The following is a 24,451-nucleotide window of genomic DNA, read 5'->3' on the forward strand; positions in this document are numbered from 1 at the left end:
TAATAACTAGTTATAAAACACCCCACCACTTTGCTTTTCATAAATGAAATGTATGATCAGTGCTTGACGGTATTCAACGTCTGTCATATACATAGATTTCAGATCTAAGACAAGCTCGATCGAGGTCAAGTTCCTCATTGACATCATCAAGATGGATTTCCACCATTTTCGGAAAACAGTGACTTATCTTGTTTTACTTTCGCAAAGGTTTTGGGAAAACCGGGTTGAAAAATCGCGCTGATGTCACGCGAGATGGCGTTTTGTTTAGCGCTATATAAACTCGCGTTTAGCACGCATGTTCGATCTGAATAGACAAATTAAACAAGTTATTTGCCGGACTTTTTGTTTCTGTTTTACATCAGGTATGTTTGAGGTTGTTTCGTAAATTCACAAATAGGAGGCTTTGCAATTTAATAAAAGCTGCGAAAATACGCTCGCAAATTAACACGTTACGACTTAATTATTGACACTAAAAGCAGTCAGTTACTAGTATTTAATACTTATGTTACTATATATAGCTAAACAAATAAAGTACGTTTACAAACAGTTTCGCATGCGAATTAATCAAGCTTATTTACCTAACCTAACTTCTGCTACAGTGTATTAGAACTACGATTGCATTTTAATAAGTAAATCTCTTGATTATCTTTAAAGGTTATGCTTAACTCTTGTTTAGAATTATAAATAAGGAAGGAAGTTGTTTTGAACTCTGAATTATAAAAATTAGGTGTTTACTATGGGCAACGGGGGAAGTGGCGGTAGCGGTGGCGGCGGTGGAGGCGGCGGTGGTGGAATGTTTGGAGGAGGGTCCGGTGGGGGCGGCGGCAGTGGGGCGTGGCCGACGGACCGGCATCGTCCCGATTCACTTCCGGTTACGTCATTTTCGGTTACGTCTGTTGCAGGGAGGGAGCCATACTCTATTACACTCGGTGCGAACGTAGATTTTATGGTTTTTGCTTATAAATTGTGTGTAAACCTATAAATTGCTTTACATAGGTTACACTGATTAACTGGCATGTATTTACTTCTTTTAACACGAGGAAGTTTCTAGTTGTAATATAAACCGTAAACAATACAAATAATAGCCTAACCGACGTTCCATTGAATATAATATGCTTTTGTTCATTGTTTTGATTACTATCTGCGCAATTTAGGAGAGAATTATAGTGTTCTGTGCTCCGGTTTAGAACTTACTTTTTGATTTTGAAATGAGTTTTTATTTGTATCTGTATGAAAATCACCTAGTATCATATGTAAGAAAACACTTGCAATATGCCTCGCTTTTTCCAGGGTTTCTCCTGCCCAACGATGACAAAAACTATCCTACATAGCAACGGTGTTTGCAGCTGTCATGGTTACAACCACGCGTGAATGAATTGTATGCATTCGTTTTTATGTTTTGAATGTGTGCGTGGTTATTGCGAACTGTATGTTGTATATACGATCAGATTTGCATCGATCTGAACAAATCTGTGTGTTAAATACAATAATTATTAAACGCTTACATACTTTGTTTGAAGTATCATAATTTATCATCATCATGTTACTATCATCATTTTGTCATTAAATAAAATGAAATAAAATGAAAAGAAAAAGGGGCTTTGTTCGATGTTAGTGTAAAGTATATTTTTATTCAGATATTAAAAAGCATTAAAATGCTCTAGCTTACGTTAGCAAATTGCTGGCACCTTGATTTGACTTGTATATTATGTGAATTAAAACACTAAATATTGGGAAACCAAATATTATTTTCCAAAATTTAAAGATTTGTTATTTTTAAGATAGTGGGACATCCACAATCGCCTGCATTTGTCTATTATTTGACCTTATTCTGGGAAAACTGGACTTAATTCATTTGCATAAATTGTTATCCCAGATTAGCCTGTGTAGTCGTGTATTTAAATCAGGCTTCGGAGTGAAATCTCTCACACTATGATAGTGGACTATTTGTACGACTACATTTTAAAGCAGGTTCGCCTCTGAAACAAAAAGGCACAGAGTTGTAATGATGCGTAACACTCCACAGCTGTCTTCGTTGTTAAATTCATGTCTCTGAGGTCACAATTGACAACGTCCAATTTTAAATATATTACATTATCTAACTGGTAGGGTGACTTTCAGCTCAGAAGGCCAGTATTTCAATGGGCTACGTCCACACCATATTGCCACAAGCTGAGTCATATACCAAAATGACCGTGATAGCCTGAAGTTTACTAAGCCACCGGAATCAATTGGCATAAATGGTGGAGAGCTAAGATATCCAAGATGGCCGCTATTTCTGTTTGTACTGAATCGTAATCAAACCATAGGGATACGTCTTGATATAGAAATGATACAAATTATTCTACTGGTGGAAATTGTTTATATAAGAAGCACTCAAAATGTGCTGCATTCAGGTCATCTTCGAAGGTCAAGTTCAAGGTCATATCAAAGGTTAAAGGTAAAAAATACAGAAAAATTGTCGATCTTACCACGTATTTTTCATTTTTTGGCACAATATACACAAGGTATTCAAGGTAATTTTGTATCAAACTGAAGGGCCTTGACTGTTTTTATGTTTATGCAAACAGCACAACAATTTTGTTCCCATGGAAACGAAAATTGTGTCTATCAAAATGACGGCGATGTGATTATTGCATTGAAAAGTGGCCACCAAAACCTATTAATGATCATAACTATATATATAATGTAAATTTCCACTCAAATTTGATTTTTTTCGTGGCAACACATAGGTTTCCAGGGACAAAGAACACATTAAGATCATCAGACATTGTTTAAGTTTATTATATTACACACACATCCAACATGGCGTCAACAATGGCCGCCAAGATCGCCACCATAACCTATTAATGGTCATAACTATGTAACTATCCACTCAAATATTATGAATTTGGTGTATATACCTAGGTTTAAAGGGAAAAATAACACATCAAGATAATCGCACATGTTTAAGTTTACAATAGTACACACAAATCCAACATCGCTTCTATAATAGCCGCCAAGATGGCCGACAAGATGACCGCCATGATGGCCGCCAAAACCTATTTATGAATATAACTATACAAATATCCACTTAAATTTTAATTATTTTGGTTGCTATACATAGCATGATTACTTAAAACATGTTATCTTTAATGTATCAGATCTATGATATTTTGTAGCAATATCTGATTGAAGTTCTTTTAAATACTTTTTTTCCAATCATCATCATGATTATATCACAACCTTAAGGCCCCATTTAAATATAGACTTGATAAACTTAGTAGCTTTACACATTTTTTCATTAAAACATTAAGGTTTCGAGGTATAATTTTTGGTACGGATTATTGTGTACGGTGATATATTTACGTAATCATACTATGACATCACGCTTAAACCATGTGTTATACTGACATAAAACAACGTCTAACCACACTCGTGTTTTTCGGTTTACGCTACAAGATAGGCGTTATGGCCAGTTTGTGCGAATGATGCCAATAACGTTATGTTTTGAAATATTTGCATTGGGTAAAAATAAGTCAAACCAAGGGATCTAGGACAATATTGCTTTTCTTGGTCACTCCAGTTTCATTTGTACCAATTAACTACACTATGCAGGAATTTTGAAGGATAACAACTTGCATAACCCATGCGAATACTATCAATAGTTTAAATTCCGCGTTTGAATAAGTTTATTATTTTACAGGGACTGTCAACCACGACGACGAACAAAGGAAGAAAAGTTCTAAAATACCGTATTTTTTACAATGATTAGTTTATATTGATTAAAATATCACGACTGGAATGATACATAACTTGAAAAAAGTTGTTAAGTTTTCATATTTCCAGTATATTCGGTAATAAAATTCCGCAATGCGAAATCGAAAGTACATCGCAAAAATAGGTGACATAACGCAATTAGATTGATCATTATACATATATAATATATACAATTCACTACATATGCACAATTTGCATTCCTGGGTTTACCACGTGACGATTATGATCAATCTACTTGCGTTATATATAATTAACTGGTAGTTACCTGGTAGACATACCCAGTTTATTACGGAAAATACAGAAAATATGACTTTTTTCAAGTAATGTAATACACCAGTCGTGATATTTTAATCAATATAAATTAATAATTATTAAAAATGACGGTATTTTAGAACTTTTCTTTTCTTTGTAATCGTGGTTGATAGTCCCTTAAAGGGGCCTTTTCACAGATTTTGGCATTTTTTAACTTATTCATTAAATTCTTTATATCGATAAATGTAAACATTGGATCGTAAAAGCTCCAGTAAAAAATCAAGAATAAAATTAAAAAAAGGAAAAGAACATTGCCCGGAACAGGATTCGAACCAGTGACCCCTGGAGTCCTGCCAGAGTCCTGAAGTAAAAACGCTCTAGCCTACTGAGCTATTCCGCCGAGTACACGTACTCGACGTATTTTATACCTTATATAAGCAATCTTCGTAGTTTCACAAAATTTAACGACAAAAACAGAACTCTCCAAATTATTAAATCGTTTCGCGTTGCAACGCTTTATAATTTTTAGGTTTTAAAATCGTCAAAAGATGCATATAATGGCTATATTAGACCATGGTAAATGTTCAGTATTACTGTTTCCTCACAATTATCATAACTAAAACGAAAATTTGCGAATCTGAAACAACTTTTTTCAATTTTGTCAATTTACCAAAGCGTGAAAAGATCCCTTTAAACATTTGTGTATAAATTGCTGATCCGAAATTGCTTTTATGTCAAAGAAGATTCGCGAGCATTTCAAAATGCCTTATTCTGGTCGAAATCAAGTTAAAGTGGCCACACACTTATTTCAATTAATTCACAGTAAGGAATAATCAGTTTGGTGCATTCACTCTCCCAAACTTTTAAGAAATATAATAGTTTCAAGGTGTAGGTGTAATGTTTTGCTGCAAGCGTTGTAACATAAAATGTGTGCGACACGTTTATGATGTTATAAGTTATCGTTGCAATTTGCTTTTTGTGATAATAAGATATTAAGTTGCTTTCATTTATAAAATAAATTTGATAATCTTGTTGTTTGATTTGTTTGATCGCGTTTTTTTTATTTAAATACCGTAGGAACGGTAAGATAAAATGCACGTTACGCCTGTTTGTTTTTTACCCAGCACTGAAGGATTTACATCTTAATAAATTGACGATTAAGATTGTTTTCATATCCAATTTTGTTCTTTTTTAATTGTTTTTCTATCAGGTAAATCTTATCGATAAATATTGTTTTTATTGACCCCATATAATGTCTTTTTTTAAGTTCAAATTGTGAAAAACAAGTTCTACGTGTACTTCAACAACTAAACCGGCACGTAAGGGCTGTTCCGCATTCCTGGTTTCTTTTGTATATGTAATCTATGGATTGGACAGACAATTTTGGAAATCCAACAATGTATCTCTGAAACAAGAACATCCAGATGCGTAATATGCTATATGTATATTTTTTCCATCTACTAAATTCCATCAAATCTGGACCCTGTGGTCGTAATTTTTCACAACCCGGGGAGGGCGACAAGCTATTTACAAAGACTTTTATAACAAAATAACTTAATGAATCGTTTCGTTATCAACCACAAGGACCAATTGAATTTTATAAAAATGCAGTGCAATACTGAATGGTTATATAGTTAAGGATGCTCGTCAGATAGAAAATGCTGAACACTTATGTAAACTGAACTGCTGAAGTAAACATGAGATCCATCACCACGTGACCCGACGAACTATCATCAAGTTTTAGTTTTAGAAAAAATACCCTATATTTATAAATATTCAATTAATACGCAGTTAATCCTCCTTTTCATATGGGAGGGGAGAAGATCCCAATGGAATAACAGTCACTTGCTATCAGGAAGAGTCCACATAAGGGAAGGTGGGGGCCTCTGAGCCATTGTAGAGAAATACATCTGCTTCCCCTGTCCCATAAGGGTCTTTTCATGTTGACACTAAGTATAAATCCCAGCCTTACCACACAGCTATGAGATGAACAAGCATGGTTTTTGATGGAGAGATTGGGGAAAAAACTATATAGGAATTTTGCGCATACTTATTTAATGTTCACTTAAAAGGTAGACAATAATAGACCACATTTCATTTGTATAAACGTAAGGCGTTTGCTATTATCGATCGGAGCACTAAAACAACCACATTTTATAGACGCAATGCGTTTGACATTATCTATCGGGTCACTATATGAAAGATCATTCGGCATTATGGCATACTGAAAATAAATGTGTCAACATCATATGCAGCTTCTAAGTATGCATTACAAGCCAAGTGATCAACATTGTGAAATCCTTACACCTTTGTCTGTTTCAACTTGACTAATGCAATGGTGTTTGCTGTTGCCGATGATCAATGTTTTTGATATTGATTGAGTGATAACAATAACCACAAATGTACCTCTTCGCCTCCAGATGACAAAGATATTTTTAGACCGAGTTTTATCTGATTATATTTTCTGATATATCCAATGTTCGACTACAATCAACAGAAAACGTATCGTCTTCAACAGGTGGCACAATCGAAATGAATTAAAATGAGTGCTGTGAAAACCAAGTCTATGAGGTTAATCGAAGCAACCAGTCGTTTTCCAACATATATGACAACGCACAATAAAATATAAGCAGTTAAAATAATGTACGAGCCATCAGCAGAATATCGACCGGAACAGAAACATGCATTAGATATAGCCTGTTGAAAGACAGCACTTCTTCTCAGTCCCATCTGAGGAAACAAGAGTTTTCGCCTGCTTACCAAACTCATGTTTTTTGAATGTGATCGACAACCTGATTTTTAGATCAGAGGCGTGGACACACACTCAAGCAGACGAGAAACTGAATAATATGTGTATTCATGTCTGCGAAAATCCTTCGGATTCGCAAGCAAGAAACAATCTCCGTAACGGACCTGTTTAGGAGAACAAACCAGTTCCCTTTCACTGAGACCACGGAAATGAGGATAATTTTGAGTCACCATCCGCAAGAAACCAAACATAATTGTCCCTCATTCGCTTGGTATGTTCCACAATGCAAGAGAACAAAGACTGACATATCTTAACATAAAGAATGATCACAATGAGCTCAAAATCATCCCTGTAAAAGGCAAGGCGTTTGCAAGGGTTATGGTTAAGCTGGCGTGGCGTGTTGCATGAGAAAAAAGTAAGTTTTGCAAGATTGTATTATGGTTCTTTACAATTTTTGTTTACCAATTACCCTGTGGTCAAAACATTCGAAGCGCTTATGTCCAATTTTAATTCATTCGGTTTATAATTGTCAAGAATGAATGTGGTGATACTACAATTATACACAAATAATGACAAAGCGCACACGTTCTTGTCAAGCACAACATGTTAAGTCCCTGTTTTTTTAAAACATTGATTTTAAATTAAACGCATTATTGGAGATGTACTCAATTAATGTTAAGCTGGCATCCATACCTTGATTGGTATTGGTTTTAGATGAAACAGTAAAGGTCACTGTTACTTATTTTAATAAATCAACATAACTTATATACAAATACAAATACATGTCACTTAAATTGCGCCAAAATTATTATAAAAATATTCTATTGCGCTTCACAAACACTGCACATTGGTTATCCGTGAAAAACATTGAACAAATGAGTTTTAAGTCTTGATCTAAAACAGCCCTCATTGTCAATGATTTTTAAGCGGCTTGGTAGATTGTTCCACCAGTTCGGGCCAACAACCGCTAAAGATATATCCGCCATCTTAGTTCGCCTCCTGGGAATAACAAGATTACAGTCGCTTTGTTATCGAAGTCTATACCGACTGTTTGCTGGGACAAACATTTCTTGAGCATAACAATGGACAACACGAAAGGCCATAACCAGGACGATGTACATGATTCTAGCTTTTACTGGTAGCCAGTGGAGTTGTTACAAGAGTTCAGTACTTGGTTGATCAAATGACGCATTCAAGACCACTCTTGCAGCATGATTTTGAGTCCGCTGAAGCTTTTGAATTTGGTAAGCTGGTAGATCGGTTAATAAACCACTGCAAAAGTCAATATGGGAGTGTACAAGACCATGCACTAACACCTCCGCTGACCTCTGCGTCAAATGCCTGCGTATAGCTTTTAAATTACGCCATTGCATTTGGGCAATTTGGCATTTCTTCGTGATGTGAAGGTCAATGTTAAGAGTGTTGGTCATTGTAGCACCAAGATCTTTCACACGGTCTACTATCTTAACCATGCATCCTCCAACACTCACACTTGATATGGACATTTTAGATAATTGTTGCCTTGTTCCGTATAAAATTATTGAGAACGAATTAAAAATGGAAAAATGGGTGCTATATAACTGAAAAAGCATTTTATTTCATTCCAACACTTCTTGCTGTAGAATAACTTTTAATTGCAGGAATGGTCATTACTTTTGCAAGATACGCAACGAATTATAAGCCAAAATAACTTTCGTTAATGTGCCTGTATAAAACATGTATAAAAAGTAGTTGATTTTATGAAACAAAATAGAAGCCTGATTTCCCATATCTTGGTATCTGATCAATTTAAGTGTGTGGTTTTACGCTGCTTTATTTGTGTATTTGAATAAGACATTGATCACTACTTGCAATTATAAAATATTTGATTACATAAGGGGTTCGTGTCTGGGTGTTACAATGCCTCATGAGTTTATTTTGTGCTCCCTAGTTATTAAGTAATTTTTGGTGTTCACGTATTTTATAATAACTTTAGCTTTATTTAACGATCACTGCGATATCTCGGAATTGCAGCAGCCATACACATAATAATAGTCATGCAAAATGTCAAATTCACGATAAGTAATTAGAATAAGTCTTGATATTCTTATTCACACTTGAATATATGCATTTGTATACATACAAGAAAAATGGTCAACTAGATTGCCAACATAGAAGTTTAAATCAATTATGAGAACTGAAAAGAAATGGTAAGACAAAGTATGGGCAAGTATTAAAAGGTATCATTACAAAGATACTACAGAGCTGCCCTACTTACAAAACTTTGCAATTTCATCCAATTTAAACGTTTAGAAACACTAAGTCAAAAGCAATTATGTTCCCAATAAAACGACACAAAAAATAAGTCAAAACGACATGTATCGTTTGTAGATCAAAGACAGCTTTGCATCGAATCTTGTTACCACATTTGTCAACAATATAGCAGCAAAGATAAACATTTTGTATGGCCCTTAGTCTCATATCGTTTAACCGTCAAAACAAGTTTTTTAATGTTTGAAAGCAGTTGTTCAACCAATGTCCAAAAACGCCAAAAGCACGTTCGAAGAAGCCTTTATCGTTGATGATCTTGTCCTTAAATGTGTCGTATTTTCTGCCGGGTACTTGATTGTCAATAAAGTCTTCCGTTTCTATGTCACTTGCCATAGCAGATTGCGGTTCGATATATGCATGTTGAATACCGTCTTGTAGTTTCGTATGCAGATTTGGATCAAACCCACCAGTAAAGTTACTTTCAAGCTCATCAGATTTAAAATTGTCTTCAACCTCTTCAACGTCAAGAGCTTTCGTAGACTGCCGATTAGCATAAGAATGCCGCACACCGTCGTGTATTTTTTTATTAAGATTTTCATAAAACTCCCCTTTAAATTTATTTTGAAGTGTATGTTTAGTTTTATTTCCAGAAATATGCATCCTTTGAGAATCTCTATAATGTTGTCTTCCTCGACCGAATGTATATTGTTGTACATGTCCTTGTTGCCATATATTTTCAAATTGATGTGCACTGGCGCTATCAAATTGAATGCGTGTACTGTTTGGTTCCATCAAAGAAACATCGAATTGTTTTTTCAGGTCCTGAACACTTACCCCACGCTTTACACTCGGTCGTTCAAATCGTTGTATTTTTAACATTTCTTGTTCAGTTTTTGCCAACTCAAATCGTTCTTTTAATCTTGAAACCCTCTGTGCGCTCTCCGAAACTATCTTGTTTGTATTGTCCTTCTCGGATATGTGTTCATCTAAAAAAAATGTATTTCTCATTTCGACCATGTCATTTTCATTTTTACTCATACGTGGTTTCACTTGAGTATTCTCTACAATGTACCTGTCTGCAAAATTTGTTATTTCTTTGAACATGGCATTGGTGAAATATTCTTGTCCTTGCAACTCTTTGTTCTTGTCAATAGTGCGAATAATTTCATCAACCATGACTTGCTTATTTTCCTTCCTTTCGTCGTTGTCGATGTACATAACCTTGCTTCCACACCTCTCTATTAAATCCAGAAGGACTTTCACGTTTTCCGTTGGGTTTTCATCAGCGAAACGTATATATTCATGCATGCTGGCCTTTGATTTCGTGTGTGTGAAAAGAATGAATGCAAATGTCCCAACACCTTCGCCAAAGAACTCAAAGAACAGATTAACGGTTCTAACCAGTTCATCAGTAAACCTATCTGGATACATGACAAATACAATTGCGTTAAAGCCAGGAAGCGTTTGGTAGACAGCCTGCAGAAGGCTATTCCGTACAAACTCTTTTCCTCTTGATGTATCAGCAAAGCCAGGGCTATCTACGATTTCAATTCGACGCCCATTTCTTAACGCGACCTAAAAGAATCATGAACCAGTTAAATAATGGTGTATCGACTTGTTTGACCAAAATCAGCAATACAAGGAAAGTAAATGTTATAAAGTATTTGATTTCTTGATATTGTTTTCAAATGCACAAGGAAATATAATCATATTATTTCAAAAGGACTCAACTAAAACAGATATGAGGCATGCATCTGACTTAATATTTATAGAAAAAGAAAATCTTTTCTACTGCACTAAACATATATAAGAAAAAGATTAATTAGAAACACTTTTTCTCCAACCTCATTAACCAGTTTCAACTTGGTGTATCTCTATGACATGAATGGAAACACAGACGTTGAGACAACTGAACATTTGTATTCGAAAACTCGAAAATGAGCGACTTTTCTAATGGATACAAAAGCGCTTTTATCATATATTTGTATGAACGTCTCTGTCTCTGTATTACGCCTTTAACCGTCCATTGATCCACTAAAATGGACTTATGTTTAAAAATCATTAAATAAGTTTTGTTATTTGTTTTTTATTAATTTATTAGTTATTTTTTGTGGGTTTATAATTGTAAATTATTTATACCGCTCGTTTTATGGCATCTGTCACGGACCCCGGTGAGCGTTTAGATACAAATTCGTTTCTTCCCAAGATGCTGTTTCCGGTGGCACTCTTTCCATGTCCAGTCTGCCCGACCAACAGCATTGTGATGTCTGTCTTCCATAAATATACGCATTGATCTTCTTGATTTTCAAACAACAATCAGTGATTATTTGAGGTGTTAAAGTTGCAATATCCAAATCTTCAAATTAACTACAATTTGTATTCACGTATTTTTATTTACAGTTTGAGGATTTAAAAATATCACTAAGAATATGTATTATACAATTCATTCGTGTTATAAGTTGTTAAAGAGCTCTTTTTGACAACAACTGATTTATAATAGTTACCGCCTGTTTGGTATGCAAGCCATTCCTCGCCGTCCTGGAACAAAAATGGTGTATGAATACAGTAACTAGGTAATAGTGATGTGACGAGCATAGTAATGCTTCTGATCTACTTCTAAAAAGCAACACGCAAGTTGGAATGCTTTCTAATTAATCCTCGTAACATCGCTCTAAACATAAACTTTTCATATATAGTTACTTTACCCTTTTCTCTTCTTTTTTACAAACGTAACTTGGTTAATTATCCACAATAACGAAAGGTCGTTATTTTATTTATTCGTTATATCGTTAATTTATAAGTTATATCGTTATTTTATTTTATTGATAATAATCACATTATTTAATAAATCTATAGATATAAAGTAATTTTGATGTTGATATTTGTTTCCGATATAGCGTATGCGTCAAAGATTTTACGTGACAGTAGTTATACAATAAACACATTAAGCTTTATATAGCCATAGATTGTCGAAAGCACTCACACCGACCGTCGTCCAAACAAGTCATATTGAGAGCCCATCAAACGATCAATGTTGTAACATGTCATTAAAGCACTTAACTTGCCAATCTATGGAACGCGTTCCAGGGATACAATAGTACCGCCATATTGCAATTTGAATAAGAAAATATGTAATTGTTCGTTTTATTTCGCGATGTTTCTAGATCATTAGACGACGAAATAGACCTACACATGGTTGTTAACTATCACATCACACTTGAACGTACATTAACATTAATCTGAGACAGTTAATATAAAGAATAAGACAATCGCGCGATAACATTTAAATTACTGTCTTATTATAATACATACATTTTATACATATAGATAGCTATATGTTATATATCTATAAGAACAATGAAGACTGAAACATATGCGATTGAAATATATGTCAACATGATACTCTGTTGTTCAGACACAGGTGTTGATAACCAAAATCAAAAATAACGATATAAAACTATGGTTACCAGGCAAGTTCAAAAACAAATGTTATATTGTTACATCTTAAGGGGTGTTGCGGCAGTTTAGTATATAAACAGAGTAAATATTAATAGTAACACCGCATCATTATTATCACAACCCGATATTTTTGTACTTGATACATATTCGAATCTCGGATCTTAAACCGTTTACATTTTCATGAGTTTATTTTTGTTTTTGTGTTACCTTTAAATGATGCCACGCAGACATGCCAAACTTGTAGCGTAAAACGTTTAAAACGTGGAGTTGTATCATACGATCCGCCGCAGGTTTTTTTTATTCATGTCAAATTGTAGTGGTCCTTGGTTAATAATTTTCAGGGGTCCTGTCAGTAAAAATGGAGGTTCCAATATAACTTAGTTATATATTAGTAGTATAGCACTCCTGGCATTCACACGTGCATGATCCTTTATTCATGGCATGTATTGTTTACTTGTTTTTGTTGTGAATTTGTTGTTTTTAGTATACTACAATGCTTTGACATTTTTGCAGACGAAAAAGGGAATACATATATTAAAATGCATGCAATTTGAGTTACAAGCAGTGAATGTATGCTAAATATGCTTGCTATGCCAAACTCAATAAGCTAAAAGTATAGGACTCGATTATTTACTTAAACAATAGCCGAGTTTTAACACACACCTATAAATTAAAGATCGTATTTATTGTTATAGTTTTAAAAATCTTGCTTGCCAAAAAAATAAACTATCGTTACCGCAGTAAGCTTTTCTTTCATGGCGACATAAATAGTTCACATTTACGCAATGTAGTCTTAATTCGGGACTTTGCACCTAGGAACAGCAGGTGCGCTATAACACGAGTAGTCGATAAATCAACAAGCGAGACAACTCGTACATCCTTCTAGAACATTTGGTACTGAAGTTGTCTTTCAGTTTCTTGTTGATATAACGGGAATTACGAAAACCAATACGTCAAAATGAGTGTGCGTCCCATGGGACGCAAATTGACAAATATGACGGGTCCTGATTGGCATTTTATGCGTATTTAACGCAGAATATCGCGTCCCGTAAAACTCTGGATCGCCTAAAGACTAAGTTGACAAATAGCAGGCCAACAACGGACTAAGTCCAACATAATGACAATGTTTTGGATACGATTGTTTCGGATACAATAAGTTATATCGAGGAAGACATTGAACTAGTGTCAGAGACAGTCTTCTGCTGAAATATCCGTACCATCGGGAATAAAAAACGTAGATCTTGCTTATATTGTTGAGCAGTTAAATATTTTTTGCAAGTGTTACTCCAAATTTAATTTGGCTAATACAATTCTTGAGGATCGATATGGGTTTGGTACAGCTCTATCTGTCATGGGCCGGAACTGTATGATAATTAAGACGATTAACACTAGCAAACGGCATCGACATGATAGCTGATCTCTGTCTTTATTTAAGGCAACACACAAGGGTCTTGAACAATATTCCAATGTGTACCATGTGAGTTATCTTCTCAAATAGTATTCTGCTCACAATGCTTTGGTTGATGTGCAAAGCTTGCATAAGTTATGTACAACTGTTAGTGTTACAGACCATCAATTCTCAGAACACAGCTGTACTGTTCAATCAACAAAGTACAAATATCAAGGTAAAAGTGTAAAAAAATAATGAAACAATCAAAGAACTCAAAATAAATAAGATAGTCTCCAAATGAATTTCGGACAAAATTGCCAACAATGGTTTGTGGTTTGCACACCTTCAATTAGCAGCTAAACAAGGCGGAGAAAGTGGACTTAAGCTTCGCATTACTCTTTGTAGAAAACCAAGAGAAACAAAAAATACTAAAATAATTAATAAACTGTTTGACTTCCTGAGGGAAAAAATGTTACGTCGCAAAGACTCGATAATTATTGCCAGGAACTCGATCTTTGTATGTATTGAACCTATTCATGCCATTCTTGTTAAATAAATTTATGGTCATTCATATTATCTGTAGTACATTTAAAGTGAAATTTCCTTTCTGTAGTCTGATATATTTACTGTACTTGCTCATTTTCTGTGATAGCTTTAATAATCATAATATATCATTTACTGTTGTTTTTAAATAAATCAACAACCATTTGAAGTTATGCTGCTTAATTCACATTTATCATGAAGATGTGTTTTGTTTGTAAGCTATTACAAATACAATCAAACTACCATAAATTAGTTATAAGTTATTTTAAAAGGTATTTTAATGTTGTGGAATTTCTTAACAGTACTGATCTTTTTCAATTTAGACTCAATCAATAATGTTGTGACCAGATATTGTATTCTTGAGTCGTTCAATACTGTGTGATCTTATGTTTATGATTAAATGTTGTATTATTGTTTTGTTCGTTGGTAAGCTTTTGTAATCCCAGTTAAGATTGTAAACAATTTCTAATATGTATGCATATTTCTAGCAACCTATGTATCGGTACTTGAGTTTTGTCCAATTGCTGTATTTTATGAGCTTCGACACAGACAGTAAGGATGGTTTGAAAGAAAGATCACTGTTAACAGTGCGGTTTTCCCCGTTTTTATTTGTGTTTTATGATGACAACACGTGTATGAACATATTTGAGCAGTTTCGCAGAATTCTTTTAGATAGGACGTTTTTAAAATTTAATTTATGTGTTTAAAATAGTAAAACAACGTTTTTTAAGGTGACTTAAAAATAAAAAAAATATATGTCTTAACATTTTACTTGTGTTCTCCATTTTTGCAGTGTGTGGTTTACTGTCATGGTATATTATGTATTTCAGCTTATATAATATCTACATGTTGCCTATTTTGCAGGTTATTAATTAGTATGACGCAATCAGAGATTTTCCAGTTTAAATGAAAAGGTATTTTTTATAAAATGATGAATAAAATCAAATCAAGGACAGTGACTCTATATTTTCATTTCATTTTTCATATAGTATTTATATGTAGTACTTGAATATAAATTGCGAACAAAATATGTTCGATGGAACAAAATCAGCAACACTGCAGCAAGTCCTCTTAATATTAAGAAGTTAAACTCCAGCTGCTGGAGCAGTATTGCATTCTCATTCTATACAATTAGATGGTCCTTTATTTAAGGCAAATGACCAACTGTCAAAACAGTATACAGCAGCATAATACAAAACAATATATAAACACAAATAAGAATAAAGCTGGGGTAACCGCCTTGGACTGGTCAATGCAAAGCATTGGGGGTTTAAGCCGGTTTTAAAGCGCTGAACCTTACACTTGGCCCAGCAATACTCATGATACATATTAAAAAGTGTTAAAAAGTTGAGCATCATAGCATTGCAACTAAAATAACAATAATAAAAGGGAATTAAAACGCATTCAATTTAATTGCACTTTAATTACTCAATGGTAGGAAAGAGACAAGAGCAAGAATTACAACTTTTTGAAGAACGATGTAATGAAACTGCGAACACGTGTCAACTAAATCCCTTCTTTTTAGAAAACGATTTAAGAATATAGCATCATAAACTTAATATTTCAGATCATCATCGCGCGAATATAGGATGAAGCAGCAAAAATGAGTGTAAAAGATCCATATTACATAGCTTGGTTGTTTATGTTACTGCTTGAACAAAACAAATCAAACAAGAAACGCCCGTCATAGAGAAAATATTAATAAAATTGAACGCTATAAACCCGATTACCTATGCATGTAGCCTAAAACAGTGTCGTATTAAGCATATATATTAAGCGTATATAGAAGCGATGACGTCAAAAAATGAATGTGCCAAGAACAGTGAAAGGGTATCGTACGTATGACGAAATTGAGAAGCGATGAAAAGATGACGTAAAAAACACACAATTTAATTAAATAGGCAGTACATGTACTGTAAAATAAAAATTAACAAGGGACAACATTTTCACAAAACCAGGTTTTCAATTAGAAAAAAAAAGTCTGATGGAGGGAGACAACTCAAACTAAACTGATTGTTTATAATTATCCCCCTTTGTTTCAAAATAAATCTATTTTAAGTCGTGGCGACATTGATCTTGGTGATATTGACGTAATTCTTTCGCGTGACACACCGCTCAATGATGGTGAACATATGTGCCTTATAATTTTAAAATCTCACTATGAATGACATAGTTATGGCCCGGACAAGCTCATTTATGGCCATTTTTGACATTTGAACTCAAAGTTGACCTTGGATATATTGACGTAATTCGTTCGCGCGACACACCGTCTTATGATGGTGAACAAATGTGCCAAATTATTGTAAAATCGTTCAATGAACGAGAAAGTGATGGCCCGGACAAAATTGTTCCGCCCGCCCGCCAACTCGCCAGCCCAGACCGCCCGCCCGCCCGCCCGCCCGCCCGCCCACCCGTACGCCCGCCCGCCCGCCGACATTCGCCAATCTAATAACCAGTTTTTTCCTTCGGAAAACCTGGTCTAAATCATTAAAGGGGCAGTACTGATAAATCGAATTACCAATTAGACCGGCTTAGGTGATTGAATATTTATGAATGAAACATATGTAATGGTGATTCCATTTATAATTCCAAATTTCAGAGAAGAAAGATATAGTGACTCGAAAACCAACAAGCATGTGTTTTTAAGTACGTTAACATCATATCTTTTTGATAAAAATGAGTTTATTAGATTGAAATGTGTAATATAAATATTTTCTTCAAGATATTTTAATTTGCGAACACGCTTCTCCATAAAGTGATGGGTGGGAAATTCCACTTTAAATGCCACTTTACAGAAACATTTTTTTATATTAAATCGCCATACTTTGCGTGAAATTTTGCGAATTTACTTCGTAGGTTATGATACAAAAACACCTTGTTAAACTTCAAGCAATTGTTTCGTTAATATACGATTACGATCATTAAAATCGTTGATGCATGAACATGCTCTGACATAACGCATCAACTGCGAAATGTAAATACCATAGGACTAACCTTTAGGGATATTACCATCTAGAAACGAAAAGTTCACAATTTCAAAGTTTAAGTCGTCCCGTTTGTCATATAAACTTGTCTAAATCATATAATTTTTAATAGTAAGATGTAAGTCTAAATACGCAGCACCTGTATTGGATTGACACGATATATTTAAGACTAGTTCGTTCGGGTAGATTTTGTGAATATATTGTTCATACAATGTGTTGGCTAAATTAAGTATGTCATCAATGTACCTACTAGTAAGGTTAAAACGTTGAATCAAATCTAGTTGTTTAGTTTTTGATAATTCTAACATAAAATCGCTTTCATTAAAAAAGATCAGCTATGATTGGCGCACAATTAGTACCTATAGGAACGCCGATAAAATGTTAACATATTTTAAAATTAAATTCGAATTACAAGTTCTCCAGAAGAAAAGTAAGTGCTGCACAAAAGTCAAGACAAGTCCAATGTTGTATTTATCTAATATCTGATTAATAAACAAAGCTGGTCTAGTGTTTGAAGCAAACTACGAACACTTCTCTCTAGCAAATGTATTTTCAATCAAAGAAACAAGTCTTGATTTTATTTAAGTGCGAGGAAGCGGAGTATATAGTCTAGGAAAATCATATGTGCTTACTTGTGACACCTTATATTTTTTCTTTTCAATTTTATCAATAACTTCTAAGGAGTTTTGTATTGACCAAAATAGGTTATTATTACTATTTTCATAAACGTTGTTACAGTATTTAGCTGTATGATATCTAATAGCACTCAATACAGATGTTAGATACACTAATAATTGCTTGGTGGTTCAAGACACAAAACGACGTTTATATGGCTTTTTAAGCTCAGTGAGCGTTATCTTTTGTACAAGTCTTACAAAGCATATTTTCTTTAACATAATTGTAACAAAAACATTTGTTGCGATATATACAAAACATTTTAGCGAGCATTACAATTTTTGCGAGTTAATGTTTATAATAACCAAGCGTAAAAATTGATTAAACTTTACTAACATACTCAACATTTGTGCTTGACGATTTAGGTATTCGCGAACTGGTATTTACTGATTACCAAAATCGATATCCTCTAAATACCTGCTTTCCTTCGTTATCAACCAAACTATTGTGTCTCACTCATCTGGATAATGCCTATCTCATTTATCATAAGTTTAAATACCTTCAGCAAACTATATTGTATTAAGGTGTGTTATCTTGCCTGTTAAGCAATTAACCAGTTGGTATTTTACACCTCAAGCCTGTGTATCTGGCAAACTCTACTCAATCTTCAACAGTACAACTAAAATGTTAAAACAACTACCTTTTTTGCTTTGAGTAAACATGCAAATTGTTGCTTTGCTGTAAAATATATGGATATGTTCAGATTGTATTCTGTTTCGCGATTTAATTGATCTTAAATTGTCATACAAATCCAGAGGTTTATTTCTTAAATTTTAACGATTAATTATAGAGTGCTTTTAACGCAAAGTGCAGATATTTTTAGTGTACCAGCTTGTAATACATTAAAGATTTTGTCAAACAATACACTGATAAAAAAATCCATGTTAATTTGTATTTATTACAACAAATATGATATAAACACAAAATATTGGTTTTAAACTAAAGCAAATTTATGACAAGGTTACTAACAACACTACATTATTACATTGATGTATGGATTACAGATTATTTAAAGGTTAACTGTTTTAAACAAATACCTGTTGCTGTCCTGTCGCCATTTTGCTCTGAGTGGAATCATGGGATTGATGTTTGGAAAACGAAAGTTGAGTGTGGTTTTGGTTTATTTTTAGAAAAGACGCTCTGTAAAACATAACGAGACAGATCAGAAGGATATTAGTCCATTTTGAACATAAATGTATTTAAAAAATGCATAGCGTTTTTAGAACATCAATGATTCAATACGTCATGGGGTAATATCTCCTGAGCTAATTTTTAATTGTTTTTTAGCATTTGAGGCATTTTGCTTAAAATAGGTCGCTGCATAAGGGTGTTTTAAAAAAAGGCAAAGTGTCTCCAAATATTTGGAATACAATTATTATTCAAAATTCATACCGTTCACAATTGTTACATCATCTGTGTCTAAAATTATCAGTTGTAACACGCAGTCAGTTTCTTCTCAAATTCTAAATAAATGTACCTATTCACGTGTACATATTTTATTAACAGCAATACACACATATGCAATTTGAATTTAATTAAAATTATACATCATCCTAGACGTGCAGGTTTGTAATGGACCATGCTTTATATTAAACATGAATATAAGAAAATTTAGATTGTTCATTATGTTTCTTTTTTAATAAATAATACACACGACGTTTGTTCTCTGATAATTATGAACGCTTAAGTTAAGTTGTTTCTTACACTAGCAAACACATGACACACTTTGTGCGTTACAATTTAAGAATTGATTAATACAGGATGACTGCTATGCAGGACCTAATGGTCAGCAGAGTATTACTCAAAACAAGGTATTCAGTCCATATATCCAAATAAAAAAAAAATATTCACAAATACATATATACATATATACCCATATACCACGCTTCGCATGTTAACAATTGCTTCCAAAACAAAACCGGTTTACTTGTTGAAACTTTTGTCCGCCAGTTGTGAAATAAAAACATGTATACGCCTTTTGCTATGAACGTACAGTTTAACCCCCTCCCCACGTTACTGCTGTGCCTGTTTGACAATTAAACTGAGGGAATCATCGTTCCTCAACTTGCATCTTAATTGAAAAAAACAACACTTGTAAGTCGAACGTGATTCAGCTTAGATAGGTGCAGCAACATGTATTGCTGATCGCGTTAAGCGTCATGGATGCATGTTGTACATGTACACGCAGGACCGTCTCAAGTGCTGGTATGTTACACAGAGGCTCTATGACGAATAGTAAAATTCACCCTGGCTCAGTGCCATGAAATAAACGAACACAAAAGTTGTATTAAATGAATTGGCGTACCAAATTGTTTTGATTACATAAGAATAGAGTATTGTTGTTCCTTCTTGTCATATTCATCTATGAAGCGTTTTAAGAATAACTCATATCGTTTTCGTGTTATTGAGTAATCAACATGTTTAAAACTCGTAAAGCTAACCCCATCAACCATACATGTAATCTTACACAAACATATATACGTATGGATTCATGCTATTAGATCATTGAGCTAATTTTCGTTCGATATATCAGGGTAAGAAAGCACCATTTCCAAATCATGTTCAATGTCAAGACTTGTTAAGATAACACAAACGCCATTGCTGAAAAGCATCACGTTAGCTCCATCTTATATTGAGACAAAATAAAACAGTTTAATTGTAGTTTTAGTTTACCTTCTAAAAACCTCGACCGCGACCTCCTCAAGCGTGCCTTAAAGCACACTCCTGCATATAGCGTATTGCCTATTGACGTGTCCAAAGCAAGCTAGCTTTTGAAGTTTGACGGTCGCCAATGGGGGCTCTTGTGGGCAAACAAGTGCTGCAGTCCCGTTGGTCTTGTGTTCAGTGAATTAGATGAGGGGCAATTTTCCGAGACACTTATGTTCAAATGTCTGTGTCCTGTGTTCTGTGTCTGCATGAAGCGCCCGAGTCTCGCAACCGTATAGACGGACGGCGATGACGAGAGACTTTCAGATCCCGATCTTGGTAGGGAGGCTGATGGAGCTGCTTGCTCACAACCTGCTGAGTCCGACCGTCGCTGCGGTCGCCATGACAATTCAGATACGGACCTCAGCGGTACAGGATACCATCCTTTAACATAGTGCTCACAGTTTCTTGAAGCAGGTCACTTCTTCTATCGTCCCGCCTTCTTAGAGGTTAGGTTGTTGTGGAGAGTCTCCTGCATTATCTTTTCAAGGAAAGCGTTTCACAAGATGGGGAAAAGTAGACATCCCTGACGGACACTCATTGATTTAATATCACCATTCTGTCATTTAAGAAGTTATGCACAGCAGGCATTTCCGAAGAAATCTTAGATGAATTGCATTAATCCTTCGTCAATTTTAAACCTTCTCCTAACATGCATCAGGCCAGTATGCCACACGCGGTCCGAAGCCACTTTAAAGTATTTGAATTTCTGGAAGAGGTCACATTAATGTTACAGATGTTTCTCAATGAAGAATCTGCCGTTGATGATATGCTCCACTGTGCACGGCCAATCGTTCGAATCCAGCCTACTCTTCGTTCAGCAGTTCCTTGGCCTTTTTGCAATCAAATAAGCTTGATTCGTCAAACGATTTTGCTGTGATGAGGCTGATATTGTTTTACAAATTATGTGTGTTAAACAGCCTTAGCTTCTGTTTCATACAATACAAATATGTCTACAAATAAATACATGTGCTTATGTCGTTTGTAAAATAATGCAAGTTATACTAATGTTAGCATGTTTTGAAAATTACCATATTTTTTTTCTTTTAATTTATTATCTATGAAATAATTTTTGTTATCGCAATCCTTTTCAAATATTGGTAGGCGTCAATAATTTATCGCTTGCTTTATCATCTAAACTTTACAAACATTTATTCGTTTTTCCTCCAGATTTATTTTATTGTAAATAAAGACAGAATTTACTTTTATTGACATTTGTTCCAAAATTTTAAATCGAATGTAACAGTGTCCACTAACTGTTATGCAAATCTATTGACTACTACGAACAAAGCGCCGTCAATTCCTTGACATGGGTTGTACACTGCTTGTGCAAGAATCCTTGTTATATCTAAAGCTTTTAAGTATGAACAAATCAAGGTCTGTCCGCATTTTGAATACGTCTTCAATTCATAAAACCAATATTGAACAAGTGTGGATTTATTTTAGAAATAATTACGGTGCTGATTTACAAATCTTACAATATACAATATTTTTATCATTATTACAGTATATTATAGTATTGAACATTTGCCCCATGTGTGCTATTTATTTGTTGTTGTATTTTTTGAAATTTACAAACATGTTAATGGGACCTTTTCACATATTTTGACATATATTGAATTTTGTCATTAAATGCTTTATATTGATAAATGTAAACATTGGATCTTAAAAGCAATAGTAAAAAATAAGACACTTAAAGGATAAAAAGTAACCCTCAACTGAGCTTAAACCACTGAGATCTAGAGTAAAAGTCTAATGCTTAGACCACTCGGCTATCCGTTCTCATAAAATTAGTGATGTATTGTATACTTTATATAAGCAGTCCTCGTTGTGTCACAAAATATAACGACAACAACGGAACTCTCCAGATTATTCAATTGTTTCGCGTTGTAACGCTTAATAATTGTCAGGTCTTTAAATCGCCAAAAGATGCAAGTACTGGGTATTTTAGAGCATGATAAATGTTCAGTATTACTGTTTCCTCACAAATATCATAACTACAATGAAAAATTTGAAACCTCTTTTTTATATTTGTTTTTCAATTTACCTTAACATGTAAACGTCCCTTTAAATTAATGCACATTTCAAATACAAATTAATAAAATTAAAAAAAAACTTGTGTTGACATCGATTTGTAATGCACATTTAATTTTATTATTTAAATATTGTGTGTGTTTTTGAAAGTAAGTATACATATTGTTTGCAATTGACGCGGAACATGTTTAATGTATTTACAATACAATCGACGATATACTTAAAGTATAGCATAATTTTACTGCTCCTGACATATTGTTAATATTCGGATAAAAACAGTACACGAGACGAATATAAACCGTCCTAGCTGCTGAATTAGGTATAATGTGTGTAATAAACAAGCGTTTAAATGCTGCTTAGTTTGTTGGATAATTAGATGTTGTGTATTTGTTCGGCATAATAAAATACTCATATTGCTAATGCGAAACTCCAACTGTACTAGGAAGAGAGAAAAGCCTTAATATACAATGTGTTATTTTATTTATGTCAAGGGACCAATTGTCAAACAGTGAGACACAGACACTTGACCAGACACACATGTTTTTAACAAACGCATAACCATTGACACAACTGGCATTTGAACGGTCAATGCCAACACATTTGTAGTTTAAACAGGTTATAACGGAGCTATACTCATCGTGCTTGGCCTACAAATAAGTATTGCAATTTTAAGGGTGCTTAAAAAAATAAACGCATAACATCATAATTTCCAAAACATTCTTATAAACAATAATTTATGTCAATAAGTTTTTATTGAACAACTCCTTTGGTATATACATACCAGCGCATTGTCTCATTTATAAGAGGCGCAAAGAATTTAGAGATACTATTTATATGGGTTAAATTCTTTGGAACGTCTCATCGGTGAAGGGCCCGTTATGTGTTGGACACCAGAAAGTTTAAATTTTCATCAATTTGCGTAAAATTGCAAAATAACATTACTAACTCATTCAGTTTTAGTTCAGAAGTCCAATTTTACCTCAAATATCGTCGAATTGAAGTTAGAAAGGCATAAATTCTTGATCTTAACTTCTGCTTAAATCACAACAATATCACTGACCTCTTGCCATATTATGAAACAGATCAATATATCCACCAATCAGAAGAAGGCATTACAGTGTAACGTGTACGCGTAATTTCATTGAACATGAGCTTTTAACACCGACTTTTACCTAACGAGATCTAGTATGCTCATCTTTTTCGATTAAATAAGCATATGTTCAAAACAGATATGCTGCAGTTTCTATTCACTCTTCTAAGTATCGGCAACTTTTTACGCATGTCTTTTCGCACCTCTGTCTGTGTTGTTTTATGTGAATGTAGGTAAAACTGCCAGAGGTAAAGTGGTAAAAATGCCATAGGTAAAATGCCATTGGTAAAAATACCAGATGGTATATAGTAAAATAGAGTTTTGAGCAATATTTTTAAGGATATTGAGTATTGTAGGAATTACATTCTTTGCTAACGCAACGAATACATTTTTAAGTGAACATTTATTATACTTGTCTCATTTATAAATTCAGACTATAAGAGAAAGGTCTTTCTGTATTAACAAAGTTAAGCGAATGTTTAAAATCCGCAATTGATGAAGAAAAAAATGCAGTTAGATATTAGATATTATGTTCACAATTTCAGTGGGGGGATTTTTTC

The 24,451-nt window shown here is 34.0% G+C and overlaps 1 protein-coding gene and 1 long non-coding RNA gene across 5 annotated transcripts; one reads left to right on the plus strand and one right to left on the minus strand.

Moving 5' to 3' along the window:
- Positions 1-213: 213 nt before the first annotated feature.
- LOC127845038 (uncharacterized) lies at positions 214-1,595 on the plus strand. Its single transcript, XR_008033029.1, has 3 exons — positions 214-362; positions 728-929; positions 1,291-1,595. It is a non-coding gene; the product is annotated as an uncharacterized LOC127845038 (long non-coding RNA).
- A 7,236-nt stretch (positions 1,596-8,831) lies between these two features.
- On the minus strand, positions 8,832-19,135 carry LOC127845212 (GTPase IMAP family member 9-like). Of its 4 annotated transcripts, none has more exons than XM_052376003.1 (5): positions 19,099-19,117; positions 12,677-12,815; positions 11,515-11,548; positions 11,150-11,277; positions 8,832-10,585 (listed from the first exon to the last, which is right to left on the minus strand). In XM_052376003.1, exons 2-5 carry the CDS (start codon positions 12,743-12,745, stop codon positions 9,233-9,235), a joined length of 1,584 nt encoding a protein of 527 aa, XP_052231963.1. In that variant the 5' UTR covers positions 12,746-12,815; positions 19,099-19,117; the 3' UTR covers positions 8,832-9,232. The 4 variants fall into 4 exon arrangements, with proteins under 4 accessions (XP_052231963.1, XP_052231962.1, XP_052231965.1 ...); XM_052376002.1 differs by having other exon boundaries at positions 11,150-11,307; XM_052376005.1 differs by lacking the exon at positions 12,677-12,815 and having other exon boundaries at positions 19,099-19,135.
- Between the last annotated feature and the right edge of the window lie 5,316 nt (positions 19,136-24,451).

This window comes from Dreissena polymorpha, chromosome 9 (genome assembly GCF_020536995.1).
Source record: "Dreissena polymorpha isolate Duluth1 chromosome 9, UMN_Dpol_1.0, whole genome shotgun sequence".
NCBI lineage: Eukaryota > Metazoa > Mollusca > Bivalvia > Myida > Dreissenidae > Dreissena > Dreissena polymorpha.